Source organism: Panicum virgatum, chromosome 9N, assembly GCF_016808335.1.
Source record: "Panicum virgatum strain AP13 chromosome 9N, P.virgatum_v5, whole genome shotgun sequence".
Lineage (NCBI taxonomy): Eukaryota > Viridiplantae > Streptophyta > Magnoliopsida > Poales > Poaceae > Panicum > Panicum virgatum.
This window is the reverse complement of record NC_053153.1, coordinates 6,335,630-6,358,167: the sequence shown is the minus strand read 5'-3', so window position 1 is coordinate 6,358,167 and position 22,538 is coordinate 6,335,630. Positions and strand designations below refer to the sequence as shown.

General features: G+C 42.4%; 2 protein-coding genes and 1 long non-coding RNA gene across 20 annotated transcripts; 2 read left to right on the top strand and 1 right to left on the bottom strand.

Moving 5' to 3' along the window:
- Positions 1-2,388: 2,388 nt before the first annotated feature.
- On the bottom strand, positions 2,389-12,923 carry LOC120689959 (probable replication factor A 73 kDa subunit). 18 transcript variants are annotated; one of them, XM_039972443.1, is made up of 15 exons: positions 12,777-12,923; positions 11,639-11,689; positions 11,047-11,100; positions 6,101-6,277; positions 5,733-6,006; positions 5,542-5,641; positions 5,233-5,451; positions 4,644-4,764; positions 4,395-4,555; positions 3,919-4,300; positions 3,776-3,840; positions 3,559-3,692; positions 3,073-3,261; positions 2,942-2,996; positions 2,389-2,646 (listed from the first exon to the last, which is right to left on the bottom strand). In XM_039972443.1, the coding sequence occupies exons 4-12, from the start codon at positions 6,260-6,262 to the stop codon at positions 3,572-3,574; spliced, it is 1,605 nt and encodes a 534-aa protein (XP_039828377.1). In that variant the 5' UTR covers positions 6,263-6,277; positions 11,047-11,100; positions 11,639-11,689; positions 12,777-12,923; the 3' UTR covers positions 2,389-2,646; positions 2,942-2,996; positions 3,073-3,261; positions 3,559-3,571. The 18 variants fall into 18 exon arrangements, with proteins under 18 accessions (XP_039828377.1, XP_039828379.1, XP_039828380.1 ...); XM_039972445.1 differs by having other exon boundaries at positions 3,236-3,261; XM_039972446.1 differs by having other exon boundaries at positions 3,073-3,158.
- Positions 12,924-15,400: 2,477 nt separating this feature from the next.
- Positions 15,401-17,203, top strand: LOC120689958. Its single transcript, XR_005681520.1, has 2 exons — positions 15,401-15,774; positions 16,687-17,203. It is a non-coding gene; the product is annotated as an uncharacterized LOC120689958 (long non-coding RNA).
- Positions 17,204-20,367: 3,164 nt separating this feature from the next.
- LOC120689957 (protein PHLOEM PROTEIN 2-LIKE A10-like) lies at positions 20,368-22,047 on the top strand. The gene has a single exon (XM_039972428.1). The coding sequence runs from the start codon at positions 20,472-20,474 to the stop codon at positions 21,582-21,584; it is 1,113 nt and encodes a 370-aa protein (XP_039828362.1). The 5' UTR covers positions 20,368-20,471; the 3' UTR covers positions 21,585-22,047.
- Positions 22,048-22,538: the final 491 nt, after the last annotated feature.

Below are 22,538 nucleotides of genomic sequence, written 5' to 3'. Positions count from 1 at the left end.
ATTAGTAGAAAGGCATACAGAAGGCAACATCAGCGAAAACAGATAGACGCGTTTGATGTGGTGGCCGTAGCAATCACAGTAGAAAACAAGTTTTAATTTCATGCAAACGGAGCAGTTATAATTCATGATACGTTTTTGTAGAAGGCTTTTCCATAGGAGCACCAGTAGGCTGACATGAGCTTTAATTCCATTTTCTATTTAGTCTTGCACAATGCATGTATCAGTTTGCTTGTGTTTATCTTCAGCATGAATCTTTTTCACTTCAATTTCTTATATGCCTTTAGCATACTGCTTAAGTGTATCTGTTCATTCGCTTATGAAAAATATGTAAATACAGGCAAATATAGTATAATAGGTACAAAATGTTATTATATATCTTATAATCTATGTCATTATATCTATTTGCTAAGATCTGCACTATATATTTTCTTTTTACTCCAGCTAGTAAGCCTAGAAAAGAAGCATTTCACTGCTCAACTATTTCGAGATAGTTTGGTGCTTGATAAAGTGATATAGTTTGCATTGAGGGAAATTGTAGTTATAACTAATTTTCAAACTTCTGACTTCTGAGATCAATAGACGCCATAATTCGTTTGAAAAAAAACAGAGGTGCCCTATGTAAGTGGTACATAGCATGATAAGATGCTGAGTTTCGGAGATAAATATATAAAACTCCAAAATAGCTTCCACTCATCAACAGTTTTATAATAATCTATTCAATGATTTAGATTGGCTTGGTGTCAATACTAAGAGTAATGTCCTAAGGTCTAAATCATGGATAAACATCGTGCTTAGCAGTTTAATGATTTATTGGACAAAAGATGTTCCATACTTATGGTTGGCATTTTACCTAGTGATCTCATCTAGATGGATCAATGTCAGAAGGCTTTCTTCCTGCAAATCACAAACAATTGAAATAGAAGAAGCTTGTCTATTTTACTTGTCAGTTTGGAAATGTTTCCCCAATAGCCCAATACACAATATGGATAAAGAAACAACATGATAAATGGCAGCTGTTGGAGTTAGAGCACCGTAGAGTAAGGAACAGAAAACTTAAACCTTGCATGTGCACTCCGCTTGTCGGTGTTGCCCTCCCTCTACTGTCTCCTTTTCGCCTGTGGCCATCTTGTCCTCATCAGGCTCTTGGGGTATTGTCATCCTCCAGAAGCAGCATCTTGAAGTTGAACATTGCTGCCATCTGAAATGCAGCTCGGGGTGGCATGCGGCCGCTCAGCGCGGCATTTCGTCGAACATGTCGTGTGCACACGAAGTGCTATGCCTTCGTACGGACTGGGCACTCGTGGACCCTCTCCACCTTCTGCCCGGGGTTACCCGTGCCGGAGACGACCCGGCCGCGGACTCCCCCCGTCGTCGCCGACCGAGCCGACTGCCGCATCCGTCCACGCCGACGGCTTCTTCGACGCGCGCGAGGCTGAGACGCTCACCAAGGGCCGCCTACCGTTCTCCTCCCCGAATCCGCTCGAGGCGTGGGAGCTCGTGTATCAAGACGGCCGCGCCGTCCCCACGCCGACAGGCGACCCTGTCCTCGACCCACTGCTGGACTTCCTCGCGCGCAAGGCCGGCGGCGGCGGGCCTCCTGCGCGAGGAGCAGGCCTCGCGGCGCGCGGCGCCGTTGTGCTCTGCGCCCTCCCCTCCCTCGGTCCCTCCCCACTCTCTCTCTCTCCGGGCTCGGCCGCGGTGCCGGTGGGCGCGAGGGCGAGGACGGCGAGGACGAGCAGGCGGAGGTGGGCCATCTCGCTGGCAGGGTCGGGCTCCCCTGCTCCCTCCATCCCCATCCCCTGCACGGCGGGCAGGCGAGCGGCCTGAGCGGGTCGGTGGGCCATACGGCGGCGGCCGGCGCGGGCGAGGGCTGCACGCGCCGTCGTTGTGCCCTGCGCCCCTCTCCTCTCTCCGTTCCTCCCCATTCTCTCTCTCTCTCCCTCCCCGGGCTCAGGCGCGGCGACGGCAGCCGTGAGGGCGAGGACGAGCAGGCGGCGGTGGGCCATCTCGCCGTCGGGAGGCCATCCCCTACGTGGCGGGCGGGCGGGCGGCCAGAGTGGAGCGCGGCGGCCGGAGCGGAGGCGGCAGCAGCGGCGCGCGTGCGGTGGGGCTCGGGCGGCGGTGGAGGGAGTTTCCAGGGCCGTTTGATGGCCCGATCCAACGGCCGTTCTATTTCCGGCGACGTGGCGCGCTCACAGGCATGGGAATCGACCCAGGTTTCGATTCTTTAGATTAGATTCCTGCAAGAGTGTCCCTATCCTGGGTATTTAGATAATGATTGTAAGAGTGTCCCGTAAGTGGACGAATTGGCCTTGGATGGGATGCATCCAGATATAATGCGCATTATAATTTTGAGGTTGCACTGTCTAAACCGTGCATATATATCCATGACAAGAAAGTAGAACCCAAACTTATATATACCAGTGTTCATAATAGTTCATGGTTTTATATATTACATATAGATATATTTCATAAGAGGTACATTTAGTGTTGCAAGTATCACAGAACCCCACTTTGAAGGGACACTAAGCAGAGTGGCATTATATATACCACAATGAGAGGCACTACAGAATTGACGTGGATATGAGTTGTGTTTGGCTGTCACACCAGAAGCCACAAAAGGCAGCGCTGTCACATAGCGAATATCTGGGAAAAAAAGAGAGAGGATGCATTGTTAGAACAATATATGTAAAAAATAGACTACAGGATTGTGGCAACTAAATTTAGAAAATCTAAGCTGAAATGTGATATTTTAATGTGGAATGCGGAAAATTCAGCAATTTAATATGGCAGCAAAGTTTTATATGTATTCCTCTTGTATCTTTCAAGTAGCAATAGACAAAAGTAGAAGACCCTGTTTCATATAATATGCTTATCAACTTTTTTCTAGTTCTCTAATTTTAAACAGTAGGTATGTATAAAGTATTAATTATTGAAGTACCTGTTGTAACTTGTTACTTGGAAGAGTGGCATTATATACACCAAAATGAGAGCCACTGCAAAAGTATTGTGGGTATAAGTTTGTTTGGCTGTCACACAGGAAGCCACAAAAGGCAGGTCTGAAGAGAGCACCAAAATAGTTGTCACATGGCCAAAGGCGTTGTTGAAACAAGTTACTTGGAAGAGTGGCATTATTATATACACCAAAATGAGAGCCACTGCAAAAGTATTGTGGGCATAAGTTTTGTTTGGCTGTCACACAGGAAGCCACAAAAGGCAGCTCTGAAGAAAGCACCAAAATAGTTGTCACATGGCCAATATCTGGAAAAAAAGAGAGAAGGCGCCGTTGAAGCAATAGATGTATTCCTCTTCTATGTAAGCTGAAATGTTATATTTTAATGTGGAAAGAAGATTGAACAATTTAATATAGCAGCAAAGTTTTATATGTATTCCTCTTGTATCTTCCAAGTAGCAAAAGTAAAAGATTCTTGTTTCAAATAATAAGCTTATCGACTTTGTGTTTAGTTCTTTAATATTAATTGTCTGTGCAATAATATGCTAGTTCTAATGATTTTATTTAGCTAACAGGAATGTAGAAAGTATTAATTATTGTGTTACCTGTTGTAACTTGTTACTTGGTTGATGGCTGCATATGAGATTTCTTGCCTTTCTTAAACACCTGTTTGTTGTCATCATCCTCAATATCATCATAAGGCCTTCTTTTAGCTGCAGATGGTGTATCATCCCAATCTCTGTATTGGAGATGAAAAATATTTAATTAGATTATGTATTATTAAGTAGAGGTATAGATAAGAATATTCAAGTGAATGTTTACCTTGGCGACTTATCAATGTCCATATCATCAAATTCTCCAAAGGATTGAGTTAGCATTGCAAGTTCCTACAGTGTAAATAATATATTAGCAATGTATGAATATGCTATTTGACTATGGTATAATTAGCGCTTGTACAATCTTACCTGATCTGTTGGTGTTTTCGAAGATATAGTCATTAGTTCAGGTAGATCCTTGGTTGGAAGTAAATCTGATGATGTTCCTATTTCTTGTGCTGATGATTGAGTGTTTAACAATGGGAGTACTGCTTGCTTTCCATGGCGATCTTTTATCAACAGAACCTCAAATGATGGATGTTCAGTCCTCATACTCTTTTTATATAAAATCCTTACAACAAATGTGAACTTGTGCCCAATCCATTGTGAAATTTCGTTTGGAATTATATCTGGGTCATTGTATTTCCTTAATGTTTCAGCACTTTTACCAATAAGTTCGGTAGCTCTTCTTTCGAACATCATGAACTCAAGAGTATATGTGCCATCTGCAACTATAAATGGTATTTTGTACCTGTACATGAAAGATTGCACATATTTGTATGATTATTTTAATTTAATAGAGTGGCGAAATAAGTGCAGTTTTATGTAGGCTTAGTATTTCTTACTTCCATTCAAATTGTTTTGAAGGGCAGCCTCCATCCTTTGTACACTGGAACCCATCAGGTGCTGATATCATTTTTGATGAGCATACACGACAAGCACGATAGCACCAATGTTGTTTCTCTGGTATTCGTATGATTGTTACAGTGCACTGATATCGTTCATCCTATAAAATAAAGTATTTTAAGATTATAGGCTTGGATATGATATATAAGATGGAAATTGTACATGGCAATGAATTTGTCAATACGTACCTTTTGAGTAAAAGGATCTATGTCGTTCAGTTGTAACAGATTTCTTTCTTCAAAAGCTACATGAGTCTGATCTTCATTTGGTAAATCAATTTTTTCAACAGGTGTTGCGTCTACTGGTAAGCTGGAAAATAAATAAATTAAGTATAAGTATTTAGAAATACCTTGTATAAATAGAGGCGTAAATACAAGTGCTTTTAGTACTTGAAGGGTAAAAGTATTTCTGATTTAAACTGAACACAGGAAAGGCTTAAAAGTATATACAATTTTGGATGTATCACCCTTGAAGTAAGTTATTAGAAAGGAAGTCTTTGTTGTCGGCACTTAGACATACATGCGAAATGTCTGTATGCTCAATATGATATACTACTTATGATTGTTTGCTGCAATAGTTTTTATATGAAAGATACATCACATTTTTATTGACCTGAGGTATAATTGAACTTATTGATCTTTTTTTCCATAGAGATTGTACATGGCCTAATAGCAAAGTCAATAGTTTATCTGAATTGTGGTTAGTTTGAAGAAAGTAATTAAATATACGTGCAAAATTCTAGGGATATAAAAAAATAGTTGTAGAGAAAGTGTGTACCTTCTTTGAAATGCTTTTATAGCAGGTATATCATTCTCGTTGATGTACCAGCGACAAGCTGATGTTCCGCTTAGAAATTGTGTTCCATCTTTATACTGTTTCATTAAGGTGCCAACAAAGATAGCAATTATGTGATTCTTTTGTCCAATTTTAAGGACAGCGTCACCATCGAACTCTAAAGCCCGCATGCCAGATAGAGATAAATCCATTGTATTTCCGCTGCATAAAATTTGTTTGATACTTGTATGAATGATCATACGTGGGGTGGAAATATTAGATATCAAATATTGATATAGACTGAAGATATACCTTAGGTTCTGGAGTTTTATTATTCTTCTCATCATGAGGTCCCCTGCAGTGTTGCGCACTACTGCAGGATTTGATACAGCGGTGATTTTTCCAAGCACATCTGAAATAATATTTGTATGTCAGTGAATTGCAGTTGCATAAATTTATAGAATAATTATAAAAGGGTTATTGATGGTGAAAAGAGAATATACCTAGGAAACGTTCTTTGTTTTTAACAAATTGTGGCAATATTTCGATTGGAGTTAATGAGAATGTGTACTTTGGAAAATCCAAATCATTAGCATTTGATGTGGCAATAGTAGTCCTTCTGTTAAGCCTCAGCATATATGGGTTTTGAACCACTTTATATCCAGGTTTAGCTTTTTCAACTATAAATTTGCCAACGAATATGATTAGTTTTTCTCTTAGTTGAGGCTTCAAAATTGGTATGACATCTGGTGGTATTTCAGCATAGATTGCATCACCCTGCATGTGCAAATTTTTGTGACATTGATTAGGAATATTGAAATATATACATACTTTGGGTTTCCAATAATAGTTGTATTGATAAAGAAAATACCTTGAGGTCAATGAGAACCAAGTCAAGGTGTTTTATATTTCCTTTCTCATTTCCTCCTTCTCTGAATTCCCACATCCTTGAAACTCTTACATGTAAAACAACATTGGTTGTTGATAGACGCAGATCAGATATTGTAGTTAGCTCTCCCTGTATTGGTATCATTGTCAACGAGCTACTCTGCAAAATAAAGTTAGAGATGAGTATAGATTATGCATGAAAACATTCATGTATTTTTGTTGTAGAAAAGAATTGTTAGACCATTTCTAAAATTTCTTTATATACAATATTTGTTGTTGTGTTTCCACAGGAACCATCACTATTCTCTATTAATATTTTTAGGCCTTTTTATTGTTTACTCTTGAGATTGCAACATATAGTTGGCCATGTGAGAAAACAGGCCTTTTTAGGTATAGTCCAACATTTGTAAGTGTTTGTCCCTGGCTTTTATTTATAGTCATAGAATAACTTATTTTTATTGGGAATTGACGTCGGCACAATACAAATGGCCAGTGAGAATTTTTTGTAGTAAGATTTATTCTTGGAATATGCACCTTGTTACCTATGTGAGTGCCTGTTATGATAACTGCTTCAATAATATGGTCTGCTAAGTTTGTTACTATAAGTCTAGTTCCATTACATAGTCCTAGGCTTTGATTTAGATTTCGTAGTAGCATTATAGGAACGCCAATTTTAAGTTTTAGTCTATGTGCTGGAAAATTATTAGCATTTAGAGTATTTAGATATTCAGTTGGATAAAGTATTTGAGCATCATTAATAGAATCCATACACTTAGATATTGAATCTGCGCTAAGATATTCTTTTTCGGAATTCGGTATTAAGTCGACCATGTAATTATTAATGTCTTCTACTATATCATTTGTTGTAGCTAAAATTGCTCTATTTTTTATATATTCTGGGTTGTTGTAGTTACTAAGAAAATCTGGATATGTACATTCGATTAAGACTTGTATTTTATTTCCGGTTGTAGATAGCAACAAATCTTGAGGTATTTGAACTATATTACTATCATTATCCTCTTTAGTTTCTGGTATCATATTTATCTTCTCAGATCCATTTCCAATTCGAAGTATCCAATCATTGAATTCACTCAATTCTTTGTATTCTAGACTATTATTTTTAATTTTCTTTAAACGCATATTTTCGTGCAAGATAATCTTTGTAACATACTTCCATAGGTATGATCGAAATATTGATGCATTTATAATTTGTGCTTTTGAAGCATTTTCTATTACCGGTAATATTTGCTTTGGATCTCCTCCTAGAACAACTACTTTTCCTCCAAATGGTATGTTATCTAGCTGGTCACCTTTTTCAGATAAGATATCCTTGAATGATCTATCAAGAGCCTCAAAGCATTGTCTATTTGTCATTACAGCTTCATCCCATATAATAAGGTCTGTTGCGATGAAAAGATCAGCTAATTTTGTTCCTCTTTTTACTTCACATATTGATAATTCGTCAATATCGATTGGAATATGAAATCGTGAATGTGCTGTGCGTCCATTTGGAAGTAACAGTGAAGCAACTCCAGATGAGGCTACGGTTAACACTATCTTTTTCCTTGCTCTTAGATAGGACACTATTGCGTTATATAAAAATGTTTTTCCTGTCCCTCCATGTCCTGCTATGAAAAATATTTTTGGTTCATGCCTTAGTACACTGTCAATTACTTTATGAAATGCTTCTTTTTGTTCTGTATTAAGCTGGTTATAAGATATATTGGCCTCATATTCAAGTTTCACTGTGTCATAGTTCAGCTCTTCTTCAATGAAATGGTTACTTGGTATAGTTTTGGGCGATGTTGTTCTCTGTGGTAGGTTATGTTTTGTAATATTGATTCCATTTTTAGCCAGAAGTTGTTCTATTTCTGCTAGAACTGAATCGTAAAGTTCAGATTCTGTAGGATTGTATACGAAAGGATGGTATTGTAGTTTTAGATTATGTTCAATGTCTTCTGACATTTTCCTCCAATTTGTATCAAAAAATTTTTGTTCATCTTGTAGATTGCAATATGTTAAGAGAGTGACAAATAAATTTCGTAATTGTGGAGCTGTGGCCCAATTTATGGCTTCATTAAATGCTGCGTACCATTCATTGTCATCTTGTAGTAAGCCTCGTGCTGCACAAGCTTCTTTGAATGTTCCATATATTATGCCATTATATGTTTTTAAATCATTATATTCTCTAGCTCCTTTTACTATCATAAGTAGTAGTCTTAGATAAAATCTTTCTCCTTCTATTGGATTTACATAATATAAGCGGCCGATTTTGTAGTTTTGCTTACGTTTTGTCCATTTTCTGTTGTGGTCATCCCATGTCCATTTCTGTGGGAATTCACAATAAGTCAATTCTCTCGCTTCTGGATATTGTTTGTTTGCTTCGAACCATTCAGTTAATTTGGTTTTTTGGAATTTGGGATCTTTTGCTATTATATTTAATTTGGCTTTTTTACATATCTTTACTACATTTTGCAATGGTAAATGAACTGGTAATCTCTCAACAGCTGGCCAATGATGGTGTATATCATAGCCAAGTAATCTCCAAATTGCATCTTGTTCACATATATACCTACATTCCAAATATTCTTTAATTTCATCTATATCTTTAGGTTGCTGGTTTATAGTGTGTTGTTCATTTGTTTCTGTACGCTCAAATAGAACTATTGCTTTATCAGGTCCTTTATGGATATATTTACAAAGATATTTGAGTAGTCCACTTTTATTTACATATTCTACATTTATGTGAGCTTGATATTTTTTAAGTAATTTAATATTATGAGGAACTACCCATCTATTATCTAAATTATGATTATCTCTACATATGTAGACACCAGTGTCTCGACGACGATATTGAGTAAATCCATTTTCAGTAAAATTAGTTTCATTTTGGAATTCCTTTGGATAGTATTTAGAACATTTTCCCTTTCTCATACAAGGGCAGTTTTGATTTTTTTCTCCACATGGCCCATGCATCATATGCTCTGCTACAAGAACATATCCTAGTGGGTCTACATGTGGATTAGGTATTTCAGCTGATATCCATAGGTCAATCATGTCTGGGGTTATTTCACTACCTTTTTTATCTATCCATTCTAAGATATGGACATGAGGCAAACCTCTTTTTTGGAACTCTATTGAATATAAAATAGCTATTGCTGGACCAAATATAGAGCCGGACCACAGATCGTTAAGCAATTCTTGAAGTTTTATATGGAATACTCGTACAATCACATCAGGTCGATCATTTGGTTTCTCTCCATGAAGTATAGTTGAAGTTATTTCACACCATTTAGGATTGCATGTAAATGTTATGAACAGATCTGGAGGCCCATATACACGGCATATTGCTACACCATCATGGTAATTCTGTATCATATAACGCCTTGAGCCTATATGACTTGATGGTAGTAAAACTTTTTTGCCAATTTGGCTACCATCAGTTATTCCTTTTTCTACAGCATCAAATATACCTTGTAAGTATTCAGCTCTTAGTTTGTCTTGATTTCTTGAAATGTACATTAGTCTATCTTCATCTTCCATTGCTCGTGCATCTACTATAATTTGCTTTGATAATCTACCATAGCACAGGAATGGATTTGGTTCTCCTGGTCTATAGTGCATATGGTATTTGAAAAACTCATGCATAGTGATTGTTTTTCGTTTTGTTTTAGTTTTGCAGTTTTTTCCTTGTTCGTAGTAAGGTATGCCAAGTTGAAATCCTCTTTCTCCGTATGGAAATAATAGAGGATATTGTAATGCCAAGTAAGCAGGATGGAGAATTGATATACGTTGCAATCCTTTTTGTTTTGTGCTTACAATTATATCTCGTTGGCATTTTTCTAAAGTGAAATCTCCAACTATTAGTAAAGCAAGGTCTTCTGTATGTGGCATTTCATATTGTATTGGGTCACCCTTATCAGCTCCTATAATTCGAATGCTAATATCTATATCTTTATATTTTTCTAGTATATCACGTGCATGACGAAAGATTTTTACTAGTGGATTATTTTCATCTAGCATCTCTTTTAGTTGTCTTACTATTTCAGGATCTATATCTATTTCAGAAGGTTCTTGTTTGCTTAATGCTTTAATTCTGTTTCTTATTTCATTTTGTGTGTCAAAAATATATAGTTCAGCATATTGTGGTTCATTCTTGTTTGAAGGTATTAATGATCCTATTCGATGGTGTATTTGGCCATTTATCTTGAATACATATGGTCCATCTCCTTTATTTATTTCATTTATAATAGTTGCACCCATGGACGTAAAAGAAAATAAACTATTATATTGTCTGATTTTTTGAAAGAAATGTTTTGATACAGGCTGATCTCTGTTCTGTAAAAGGTTTAGTAGGAATTTAGGGGGATCCCTGTATTTTGGTATTTTGATAGTTCCATTTTTACAGCAGTTTGAGTATATTGGTTCTTTATTTTTATATGTGTCTTTTTTGTTTCTTTCGCTGTACCAGAACATAGCATTACAATGTTTGCATATATATTCTGGTTTTCCTATATATGATCTTTCTTCATATGATTCTTTTAGATATTCAATATATGTAGGGCTAAATGAGACCATGCCTTGTTTATTATATAGGTATGAGTGAGATATATTTGGAAATATGGTGTATATGTTATTTTGTTTTATTCTTTTAGCATTGTCATCCTCGTTGTGTTGTCTTTTTCTTTTTTTATCTGCTATTAAATTTGATCTGTTTTGTCTAGCTTGTTTTGTATCAGGATCTTTCTCTATCGGTGTAAATTCTGCAAATTTCCTTTTAGTGCGTGCCATGCTAACAGTATAATGGTGTGGAGGGAGGAATATTATATTAGTAAATTTTAAAAAAAGGTAACATAATAATACAAAATGCGATGGATACAGGGCGGAAATTAACGAAGACAAAAGCTGTGTAGTAGTGCTGATATTTACCTTGGTCTAGTGTCCCCTTTTTCCACCTTTTTGTTTTGATGTAAATGTTGTCTGCTACAAGGAAAACAGACAAGTAAAACTGGTTTAGTATGGAAAGTTAGCAGAAGGTGGTGCAAAGGAATTTTGTACAGTATACTTAAATATGTTTATATCAGCACAAATGAGCATAGTAGGTACATATTATTACACAATTGCTTGGAATTTATCTAACAGTTAGTACTAAGCAAGAATAGCATTCTCATATGGAACTAACATTTTTGTAATGTGAATTTAATTATTCATATGCATTTTGAGTGCCCAGTTTGGAAGCCCTTTGATTTGTAGAATTGAGATTGGCCAATTGCTTAGGCAATGTCTCCCAGAGCAGCATACAACAGTGGTTTTGAAGAAGAGTGGAAGGAAGCCAGCAGCTCAAGAGGAAGCAAGCAAGCAGATCAACATGCACGATGGGTCTGACAGACATTTGGTCGAGCACTTGGTGTGCAGCAGCTGATGCAGGGCGATCAGATTGGAGCGGAGGACAGCACAGGAAGGTTGCCGATACAGGGCGGAAATTAACGAAGACAAGCTGTGTAGTAGTGCTGATATTTACCTTGGTCTAGTGTCTCCTTTTTTCGCCTTTTTTGTTTGATGTAAATGTTGTCTGCTACAAGCAAAACAGACAAGTTAAACTGGTTTAGTATGGAAAGTTAGCAGAAGGTGGTGCAAAGGAATTTTGTACAGTATACTTAAATATGTTTATATGAGCACAAATGAGCATAGTAGGTACATATTATTTACACAATTGCTTGGAATTTATCTAACAGTTAGTACTAAGCAAGAATAGCATTCTCATATGGAACTAATATTTTTGTAATGTGAATTTAATTATTCATATGCATTTTGAGTGCCCAGTTTGGAAGCCCTTTGATTTGTAGAATTGAGATTGGCCAATTACTTAGGCAATGTCTCCCGGAGCAGCATACGATAGTGGTTTTGAAGAAGAGTGGAAGGAAGCCAGCAGGTCAAGAGGAAGCAAGCAAGCAGATCAACATGCACGATGGGTCTCACAGACATTTGGTCGAGCACTTGGTGTGCGCAGCTGATGCAGGGCGATCAGATTGGAGCGGAGGACAGCACAGGAAGGTTGCCTCCACACGTCTCTCTTGTAGATGTGATCTCCAACCTTTTTCCTACCGGCAATGTGTGAGATGGATCCTGCATTTTCAGCTGTTGGCTGAAGAAGATGGATAAGGAGGACGCTACGGTGCAGCACCTCCCACCGGCCAGGCGCACCGAATTGGCTGCAGCTACAGGTCTGCAAGGAACGCAGGCCGAATGCCCGCATATGGGCGCTCCGCTGCTGGAGTGGCAAGAACGCATCAGCACAGCAGCATCCACCCGATTGGGCGTCAAAAAAAAAAAAACATCCACCCGCTTGGGCCCGCGCGCGTGCGTCCACGCCGGGCAGGCCACGAGCGCGTTGTCTGCCGCGTTTCCCGCTTAATTTGGTCGTCGGCCGCTTCTTGGCCTGGTCCCGCGGCCGCGTCACCTGGGTGTGTGCTAAATCGACACCAAGTAGACAGGAGAGGAGGAGAAGGCCGACGCGGAGTCTGCGAGGGATGAGGGTCATAGCCGGGCTAGCTATTTGATGTGCCGCTGTTGGAAGCTGCCATGTCGACACCGTGATACGGGAGTAGAGATGGTAAAGTACGCCATGATATGCTAGTAGAGAAGATAAGGGACTGTACCTAGCAGATCGTGGAGCACCGGCGTTGGCAGAGAATGGATGAGTTCTTGTTGGTAGTGCGCAAGTGGAAGCAGTGAGGAAGAGGGAGCAGTGAAGAAGAGGAAGGAGTGACAAGGATTTTTATATTTATGGTTCCTTCAATGCGGCTGTTCTCGATAGCTGTGGAAAGGAGGATTCTGGATTTCTCGCGATGGGCGGGCGACCGGTTGTTTATTTGCGGCCGCTGAACGGGACGTCCGATGCGCATCCAACGGCAGCTGGAAAATTTGCTGTCGTGGCCCAATCCCAGCCCGGGGAATAACCCAACTTTCGATTGTTGGAGTTTTCAGCTGTTGGCTGAAGAAGATGGATAAGGAGGACGCTACGGTGCAGCACCTCCCACCGGCCAGGCGCACCGAATTGGCTGCAGCTACAGGTCTGCAAGGAACGCAGGCCGAATGCCCGCATATGGGCGCTCCGCTGCTGGAGTGGCAAGAACGCATCAGCACAGCAGCATCCACCCGATTGGGCGTCAAAAAAAAAAAACATCCACCCGCTTGGGCCCGCGCGCGTGCGTCCACGCCGGGCAGGCCACGAGCGCGTTGTCTGCCGCGTTTCCCGCTTAATTTGGTCGTCGGCCGCTTCTTGGCCTGGTCCCGCGGCCGCGTCACCTGGGTGTGTGCTAAATCGACACCAAGTAGACAGGAGAGGAGGAGAAGGCCGACGCGGAGTCTGCGAGGGATGAGGGTCATAGCCGGGCTAGCTATTTGATGTGCCGCTGTTGGAAGCTGCCATGTCGACACCGTGATACGGGAGTAGAGATGGTAAAGTACGCCATGATATGCTAGTAGAGAAGATAAGGGACTGTACCTAGCAGATCGTGGAGCACCGGCGTTGGCAGAGAATGGATGAGTTCTTGTTGGTAGTGCGCAAGTGGAAGCAGTGAGGAAGAGGGAGCAGTGAAGAAGAGGAAGGAGTGACAAGGATTTTTATATTTATGGTTCCTTCAATGCGGCTGTTCTCGATAGCTGTGGAAAGGAGGATTCTGGATTTCTCGCGATGGGCGGGCGACCGGTTGTTTATTTGCGGCCGCTGAACGGGACGTCCGATGCGCATCCAACGGCAGCTGGAAAATTTGCTGTCGTGGCCCAATCCCAGCCCGGGGAATAACCCAACTTTCGATTGTTGGAGATTCCTGCAAACTTCCTTTTTCTTGAGTCAACCCCGCCGTGCTGCTGCTGCATACCGTCGGACTGTGAACGAGCGGCCGCACCCTGTCTTGTTGGCCATTGATCAGTCCTGTTCTCTGTGTTCATACACGCCTCTGCACAATCTCATGAATGAAACAGTAATGCACAACATTCGGCCTGTTTGGCTGATCGGTTCTCGGTTTGTCTCGTCTTATTTTCTCTCACATAATACTATTCATTCTACCAGCCGAACATTATTCATCAGATCAGCCGAACAGCCTCATTGTAGAACACTAGAGCTCTATAAAACTGTTGTGCCATTGATGTCTTGCCATTCTGGGTGGTCATAATTAACCGAGAATCGAAAATCAAACCGAAATAGCCGAAATCGAAAATATCGGTTCTTGTTCTGTTTCAGAAACAATGGAACCGAAATAATCGAAAAATTTCAGTTCCTACTCTAAATAAATTGAAAGAACCGAATTATATAAAACCTTGCATTTTACTCCATACGCACTCTGAATAACTGAATTGTCGCATTCTGTGCTGCGGGAAATCTCTTAATACGATTTGTGCACCAAAAGATGCCCAGCCAGCGTGGCCACGTCACCTGCAATTCCCATCCGTCGGATCGGGCTCGCGAACGGCCCAGATCGTTTGTTTTCCAAAAATTTTCGCGAACTGCCTCGAACTTTAGTGAAATTAACCCGCAGTCCTCGACACGGCCGCCGCCCCGCCCCCCGGTCCCGCACCTCCGCCGCCTCGTCCCACATCGCCGCGGCGAGGCGGATCTCGCCCTTGAGCGGCGGGCGGAGCTTTCTCCCCGCCGCCCTATGCTCCTCCCCCCCTAACAGCTCGCGCGCGCCGGGCGCCGATCCCTCCGCTCGCGCCGGCCGCGGCGGAGGAGCCCCAACTGGCGCGCATGAGGGTGGATATCGGCGGGTGCGGGCAGATCTCTCTCTCTCTCTCACGTCCCCTCCCTGCTCCTTCTGCCGGTGCGTGCGAGGCCGCGGCGGCGACGCGACCGCATCACTGTGTAGCCTCCATCCGCACCCTCCCAGGCCCCCTCCACCGGCGTTGCTGCTCGAGCTCGGAAACAGCCGCGGCGGCAGCCGGCTCCTGGCAGCGGCGGCTTCCGCAGGGCCGCCGTGGAGGAGAAGAGCGGATGAAGAGGAACTGCCGCGGAGGAGCCGCCGCCGTGTCCCCGCGCCGCCGGGCCCCTGGATCGCCGCACCTCCCGCCGGGTAGCCGCGATGCCGCGCTGAGCTTCTCGCCAGGCCACCGTGTCGCGCCACCGAGCTGGGTCGCTGCGCCGCCGCCCATCTCGCCGAAGCCCTGCTCGCCGCCATCACCGGGACGGGTCGGCGTGGCCCAACCCCGACGCAGCGACGCCCTGCTCGGTGCCGTCGCCGGGCCGCGCCGGTTGCACATCTGAGGCGATGGGTGGAGCGGCAGGCGGAGGCAGTCGCCGGAATGACAAGGGCGAGGGAGGAGCGCGGGTTAAGGGCGGCAGCAGCGGCGGAGGCGAAGGCGGCAGCGGGCTGCAGCGGCGTGGGCGACCCATGGCGGCAGCTACGCGTGGAAGCCATGGCACCCACCCAAGGAACCACACATCGGGAACACACAAAGAACTGCAACAGCACGATGATAGTGCAGGTGAGGGGCAAGGCTGACAAGAGAGAAGAGAACGCGGCCAGCGGTGCTGCGGATGAAGCCGGGTAGTGCTTCATGGACCCGAACCGGGTGATGGAGATGGGCCTGCCCCTGTTGTCGCTGGCGACCACTAAGCCGTGCCGGGCATGCCGGCCTGGTTCTACTCCTGTGCTCCAGGTATTCTTCGCTACCTTCGTAGTGCTGCTCTAGCATGCACTCCACCTGTTTGCTCAAATGCTTGTGGGAGATGGAAGTCCGTTTTGGCCTAGACATCACTCTTGATTCTGACTGGGCGATACAAGAGGTGCATACCGATGTATCCACACTAATTATAGCTGTAGTGAATGGTAATTAGCACATGCAAAGTATATAGGCTGAACATATCGGTCGAGTAACAGAGCTGTAATGAATGGTAATTAGCACATGCAAAGTATGCAGAGCAAGATAAAATTTCATTAAGGTATGATTCCGCAGTTTCATTGACCTATGCCATTACTTTTTTGAGTCTGCTAGGCTTAACTGAAATGCAGGTAAATTAGGGCTAATCATCCACTAGAAAGCTTGGAGCATAGCTTAGTTGTTATTCTAAATGAACTTTTTTTAAGTACAGATAAAGTTAATATTTGCTCAGCACTGTATTTAATAACTTGGAATTACAAAACTTTCACTTTCCTGAAGTCTAAAACGTTGCTCCAATATCTGTTCTCTTTATAGTTCTGCTTTTCTTCACTTAGCAACAACTGGAATCATATGAGGAAGCAACTATACAATTTTTTAATATCTTTGCAAATTCTTTGATTTCTTGGCACTAATTTCCATTTAAAACACAACAGTCGGCTCAACAAACATCCCAATTTACCATGACCATTTCTGAAAATGGGTAGTCTGAGGTTACACAAATGTTTCTGTCTCTGAGTATTTTCTAATTCTAACATCATGTATGTACCGTGCTCTCCTAGAAATGATGATGTGGAATGTATCGTCGTTATCTGCACATTGTTGAATCACAGCTTGAAAGCTACTATTCTCTACCAAAGAATATGTCTTGGATGTCATTTAATTCCTGAAATTATTGTCTACTTTCTGCAGGTTATTGATCTTGAGATGGCTGCCTCAACTGAAATTGTGCCCTTTAAAGACTTTGAGTATATCCATGTACACAACACTGCAGGGTTGCTTGAAGCCTCTGTTATCATCGGGGGCAATCATCGGAGGTGCCATGGATGAGCAAATTAAGTTACTGAAAGTATTCAAGGTCACAATAACGTTGTTGTTCCAAGTGGTTCGTAGCATGCTTGATGTGAAAATAGGAGGGAAAGACTATGCAAGTGACAAAATCACATACCCCAAGTTACTAAAGTTAGAGATATCTCATGACTTTACACAAGAGATACAACGAAGCAGCTTACTGGTTTCACCAGGCAGGACCTCTGTTGCATTAAACGAATTAGATCGCCTTTATACACAGAACTAAGGTGATGTTTACCAGCATTTGTAATCATCTCAATCATATTCTGTAGCTTTCTATCTTGGTGTGTAACAGGGATATTTATCAGTGACACCTAATCATTAGTCGTATGAATGATCGTTGAAATGCTCGAAACAATCTTATCTACAAAATATTCAGTTGCAAAGCACTTCTACAATCTGTTTTTTCTATGCAGTATCAGTTATTGGCCGCCTACAAAGGAAATATATCTCGGTACATGATATCAAATGTTATGGAATGTTGTTGACTAAATAGAATTGACTGGTTGTATCCAATTGGCGATAGTGTTAATAAGAAATGGTTGTTTAAGACCCTATACACACTGCTAGAAAACGAGCCATTCGTCCCTTCAACTAGCCAGTAAGTGTATATATATAACATTTCTTGTATCCATATGTATGTATCAACAGTTTCCACTGGATCCTACTTGTTATCGAAATCGATCGGTCCCGAGTTACTGTGTGGGACTCCTTGAAGAGGCCACCAAAATTATATCAAAATCTCGTAGACATCATGCAAAGGGCATGGTCTTGGTTCCTCAAAACACAATTAGGAGTCACGTCAACACCGACTGAACTTGAATTCAACCATAACAAGTCGGTACGAATATCGCACATCTACTTTCATTTATTCAAAACATGTATATACGTATATAGTGTTTGAGACAGAACCAAGGAACCAACCTCTGCGGATACTATGTATGCGAGCACATGCACTTTTTTTGCAGAGATACCAAGAGGGTGACACAAGAAAACTTTGAAGTACGTATAACATTAGTAACAATTTCTTTTATCTAATTCCATGCAGGTACTAAATTAAACTATTGGTGTTTATTTGTTGTTGACATATTTGGAATATGAAAGAGAACCTCATCGAACTGGAAAGAATCAGGGCAATTCAAGAAGCACTATGTGGATTCCTGTTGGATGAGGTGATAAATCCAAAAGGTGAATTTCATTCCGATCCAAGGATAAGTGTGGCTCGAGCTGATCAACTCAACAAACGCCGCAAGAAGGATGCCGGTGCCGATGACGATGCAGATGATTAGAATTATTGAAGAATTTGTCGGAAACTTATGAGAATTCATACTTGTAAATATTATTGTCTTTTATCCATGTATGTATATAATTTCTAACATTTCTTTTATCCATGTATGTATATAATTTTCTTTATTTGCTTTGCTCTATATACAAATACAAATTCTAGATACGAGTACAAATACGAATACACAAACCGCTGCGAGTACGACTACTAATACTAATTAATTGAAATTGAAAGGAAAAGAGAACAAATATAAATGATCAAAAAGAAAAAAAATCTTTTATGGCGTGGCCAGCAGTTTAGTACCGGTTGGTGTTACCAACCGGTACTAAACATGCCGTTTAGTACCGGGCCAGCTGACCGGTACTAAGTGCACGTGCACTTAGTACCGGAGTAGCGGTACCGGTCGGGAAACCGGTATAAACCAGGGGTTCCCGACCGGTACTAATCAGAGATTTTCTAGCAGTGGCAGTTTATCCATTAACCATAGAGAAAGTTCATAGACCTATAGAAAATTGGTCTATTGCATTGCGAATCATGGATTTTGTAAATTCATACCTTATTATTGTCACGTTTTGCATGAACTATACTTAATTGGAGCTATAATTTTGGATCTTGCTATGAGCTCAGAATTGTTTAATCATAAATTGAATCTTATTAGTATCAAATGAAAAGTAAATAATGCAATTCTAAAGAATAATTAAATAGTAAATAACTCATTCACTGAAAGAATATGACAAAACCATCACGTGCAGAGAGGATAGTACATATCCTAACTCAAATATACTATGAAAAACAACGCGGCAACTTCACCGGGCCCACGCGGCAACGCCGCGACCATTTCTAGTCCTGAACAGATAGTCAGACACCAAAGCTTAACCTCCAGGTTGTTCGTTATTAGTTTTATGCGAGGATGGTCTGAAAATAAAAATCAGACTGGCCACTTCGAGCGCATCAAGTTCCAAGCTTTGGCTGTCAGTCCAGGTGCTTCGATCGTATTTGGGCCCTGGCAGGACCTCGAGGAGTATGGGCTTCTCGCTTTTTGTTGCGTCCAAAATTCACAACCACCTTATGTTATTACGAGCCTTTTCGGCACATTAAAATTAGTTGGGCTGGCCCATTTCAGTTGAAAAATGTAGCCCTCCACTCCACGGAAAATGTTTTTCGTTCCACGTGATATGCAAATTGAGCGATGCATGGATTGCGTACAAAACTAAGGTGAAAGTGACCGCGGCATGGGGGAGATGTTCCGTATGATCCGAACACTGTCGTAATCTTTCTCAGGTGGTTATCCTTTGTATTGGGTTGTGAGCCGGCTATCCTAATCTTTCCCCTTCTGCAAATACTCCTACATATTAGAAAACATATCTAGTTAAAATCACATTTTTTATAAAAATTCGTGCAAACTATGATAAAAAAGTCATCTAAATTCACAAAAAATTATACATTTAGATATTATGATGATACACAACCTTGTAAAATATCTTGTCCAAACTCGACTTCGTTTATGAGATATAAAAATAACAAATTTCTAACAAATCATTTGGACAGTTTTTTGGCTTGAAATTTTTTATTTTTATATCTCACAAACAAAATCGAGTTTGGATATGATATTTTATAAGCTTGTGTATCATTATATCATCTACATGTGTGATTTTTTTGATGAATTTAAACGACTTTTTTTGCTATGATTTGTACAGATTTTCACGAAGATTGTGGTTTCCACCACATATGTTCCATACATATATTTTTTTTTATAGAAAAACTCTAAGAAAAACTCTCGGAACATAAAGTTGCGGCACCCGAGATTTGAACCCTGAGTAGGAGCACTCCAACCAGTGGCCTTTGCCACTGCGCTGTGAACCCCTTCGCATGTTCCCTACATATTACCATACAAAATGCACATAAGGGTTATCGAGTAAAAACAAAATTAACATTTTCTTCGCAGAATGTACATTTTATCTGCCGCGAAATTTCATCTCAAACTCCTTCGCATCTGACTTTGAATGCGCGTTCGTCAGATTCAATCTGTGCCCACTTTGAAGGCCGGATAAAAGATGTGAGCTAAAATACGTTTTTTTAAAAAAAAACTAGAATACGTGAGTACGTGACGCGCACGTCCTGGACTTATCCGACCCGGCTCAGTTCTCACCTCTCCACACGGTCCGCGGATCACATTCACACCCGAGTACCCGACCACGGCGAGGCACAAGCGCCGCAAGGGCCATTACTAAAAAAACGAGCCCGGCACGCTACGCCCACCGCGCCACCGTCCCACGCGGCGTCCCCCACCCGACCCAGCCCAGCCCAGCCCAGCCAACCGCTACCCTCCGGCGACCGGGGGATGGACCGCCTCGTCGCCTTCTCCCGCCGCCGCCGCCGCTGGATCCTCCTCGCTGCGGCCGGCGCGGCGGCGGCCGTCGGCGCGTACAAGATCTACCACCACCCGGCCGTCGCGGCGCGCCGCCGCCTCCTCGTGCGCTTCGCCGCGGCCGTCGCGGCCTTCGCCGACGCCGCCGCCTCGTCCGCGGACGCCGCGGCGCTGGTCGCCTCCGACCTCGCTGACTTTGTCCGGTCCGACGCGGACGAGGTGCCCCGCAGCGTCAGGCAGCTGGCCAAGCTCGCCGCCTCCCCCGAGGTCTCCGCCACCGTCTCCGCGCTGTCGGAGGCGGTGGCCTCCGGGGTACTTCGCGGCGCGGGGTCCTCTGGCCCCGCCCCCGGGCCCGGCGGCGCCGTGGCCCTCTCAGATCGCCTCGTGGACAGGCTCTTCTCCGACTCCGGCGAGCGCCTTGCGTCCGCCGTCGCCGGGAGCTTCGCCCGCCATCTCGTGCTCGCCTTCTACTCCGCCCCCTCGGCTCCGGGGGAGGCCTCCTCCTCCCCCACGACGTGGGTCAACGTGGTGGCGACAGGGAAGTGCCGTAAGGCGATTAGCAACTGGGTCGAGGTCTTCGTGGGCGCCGCCGTGAGGGAGTTCGTTGACAAGACCATCCATATCAACACCTACGAGCAGCTATTCGAAGGGCTCACCAATCCGAAACACGATGCCAAGGTCAAGGAATTGCTTGTTTCGGTGTGCAATGGAGCGGTCGAGACTTTGGTGAATACCACCCATCATGTCCTGTACAATACCAATGGCAAATTGGATGCCAGTGGCAATGGAAACGGTGGAGTTGAGGAAGGGTGGGTGGAGACAGTGTCGAGCACGTTGGCAGTTCCTAGCAACAGGAAGTTTGTGCTTGATGTTACTGGGAGAGTAACATTTGAGACAGTGAGGTCGTTTCTGGAGTTTGTTCTCTGGAAGCTGCAAGACGGGGCAAGGAAGGGCGGGGACACCGTGGTCGATAGTGGGCTGCGTGTCGTGAGGTATATGAGCGATAAGTCTATGGTTATTGCTACGATCTGCATCACATTGTGCTTGCATGTCTTGAATGGGACTAGGCTCTTGGTCACAGCTTGAAGGTGTGGACGGCAGTTTGGGGATCATTCAACTTGCATAATTTAGCACATTGTTTGTATAAAACTGTAGGTAATCATACTTGAAAGTGTAGATCCAAATACGAAGAAGAGTGGAAGAAGATGAATTGTGCGGCAAGATTCTGGTGTATCAGATGTCTGGGATTGATTTAGCAGGTATAAGGAGAGGAATGGTTGATCTGTTGTTTTGCCTGTTGGCAACCATATTAACGGAATTAATTGGCATTTAGATGTGTGGGATGCTTTAAGAATTCTTTTGAGTTGCCATTAGATGACATCTTAGTATGATAGTGTCACAGTATGCTAGTCATCTAAGTCACCATATGTTTGGTGCGATATTCCAATCTAGAATCTGGTAATTTGGTTATCTTGTGTAACATGTGTCTACCAGAGGCTGAGATTAATTCGTTGGAGCTGATTCAACAATATTTAGACATTCTTTGGTTTGTGGGTCCCCGTGATTTGCTTCATGTTACTATTTTATATAAATGTCGATATTAATTTCACCACCTGGTTTTAGATCAAGACATCTTTTTGCAACTGTTTAGAGTTCCATTTGTCGTGGCATTTCCCTTTGGATATGACCTGAAGGTATTGAAAGAAAATAAAAAAATGTACTACACATAACTTAGCAGCATGTTGCCATTTTGTGCATCTTCCCCAAAGCATCCATTGATTTTCCGTGATCACTCCGCAACAGTCTATAGTTGAAAGACATTCATTACTCTCATAACTAAGTTACTGTGACACTATCATACTAAGATGTCATCTATGGCAATCTGCGATTCATTTGTATACTAAGATTTTAGACATTCATTGGTGGCTGTATATGCAAGTGTATTCCAAATATTAGGGTATTTTGTACGATCTGAGCTTCTCCATCTGTAGTTTCATTTGAGGTCACTTCTGAATGCAAGTAGATTGCTTTATTGAGCAT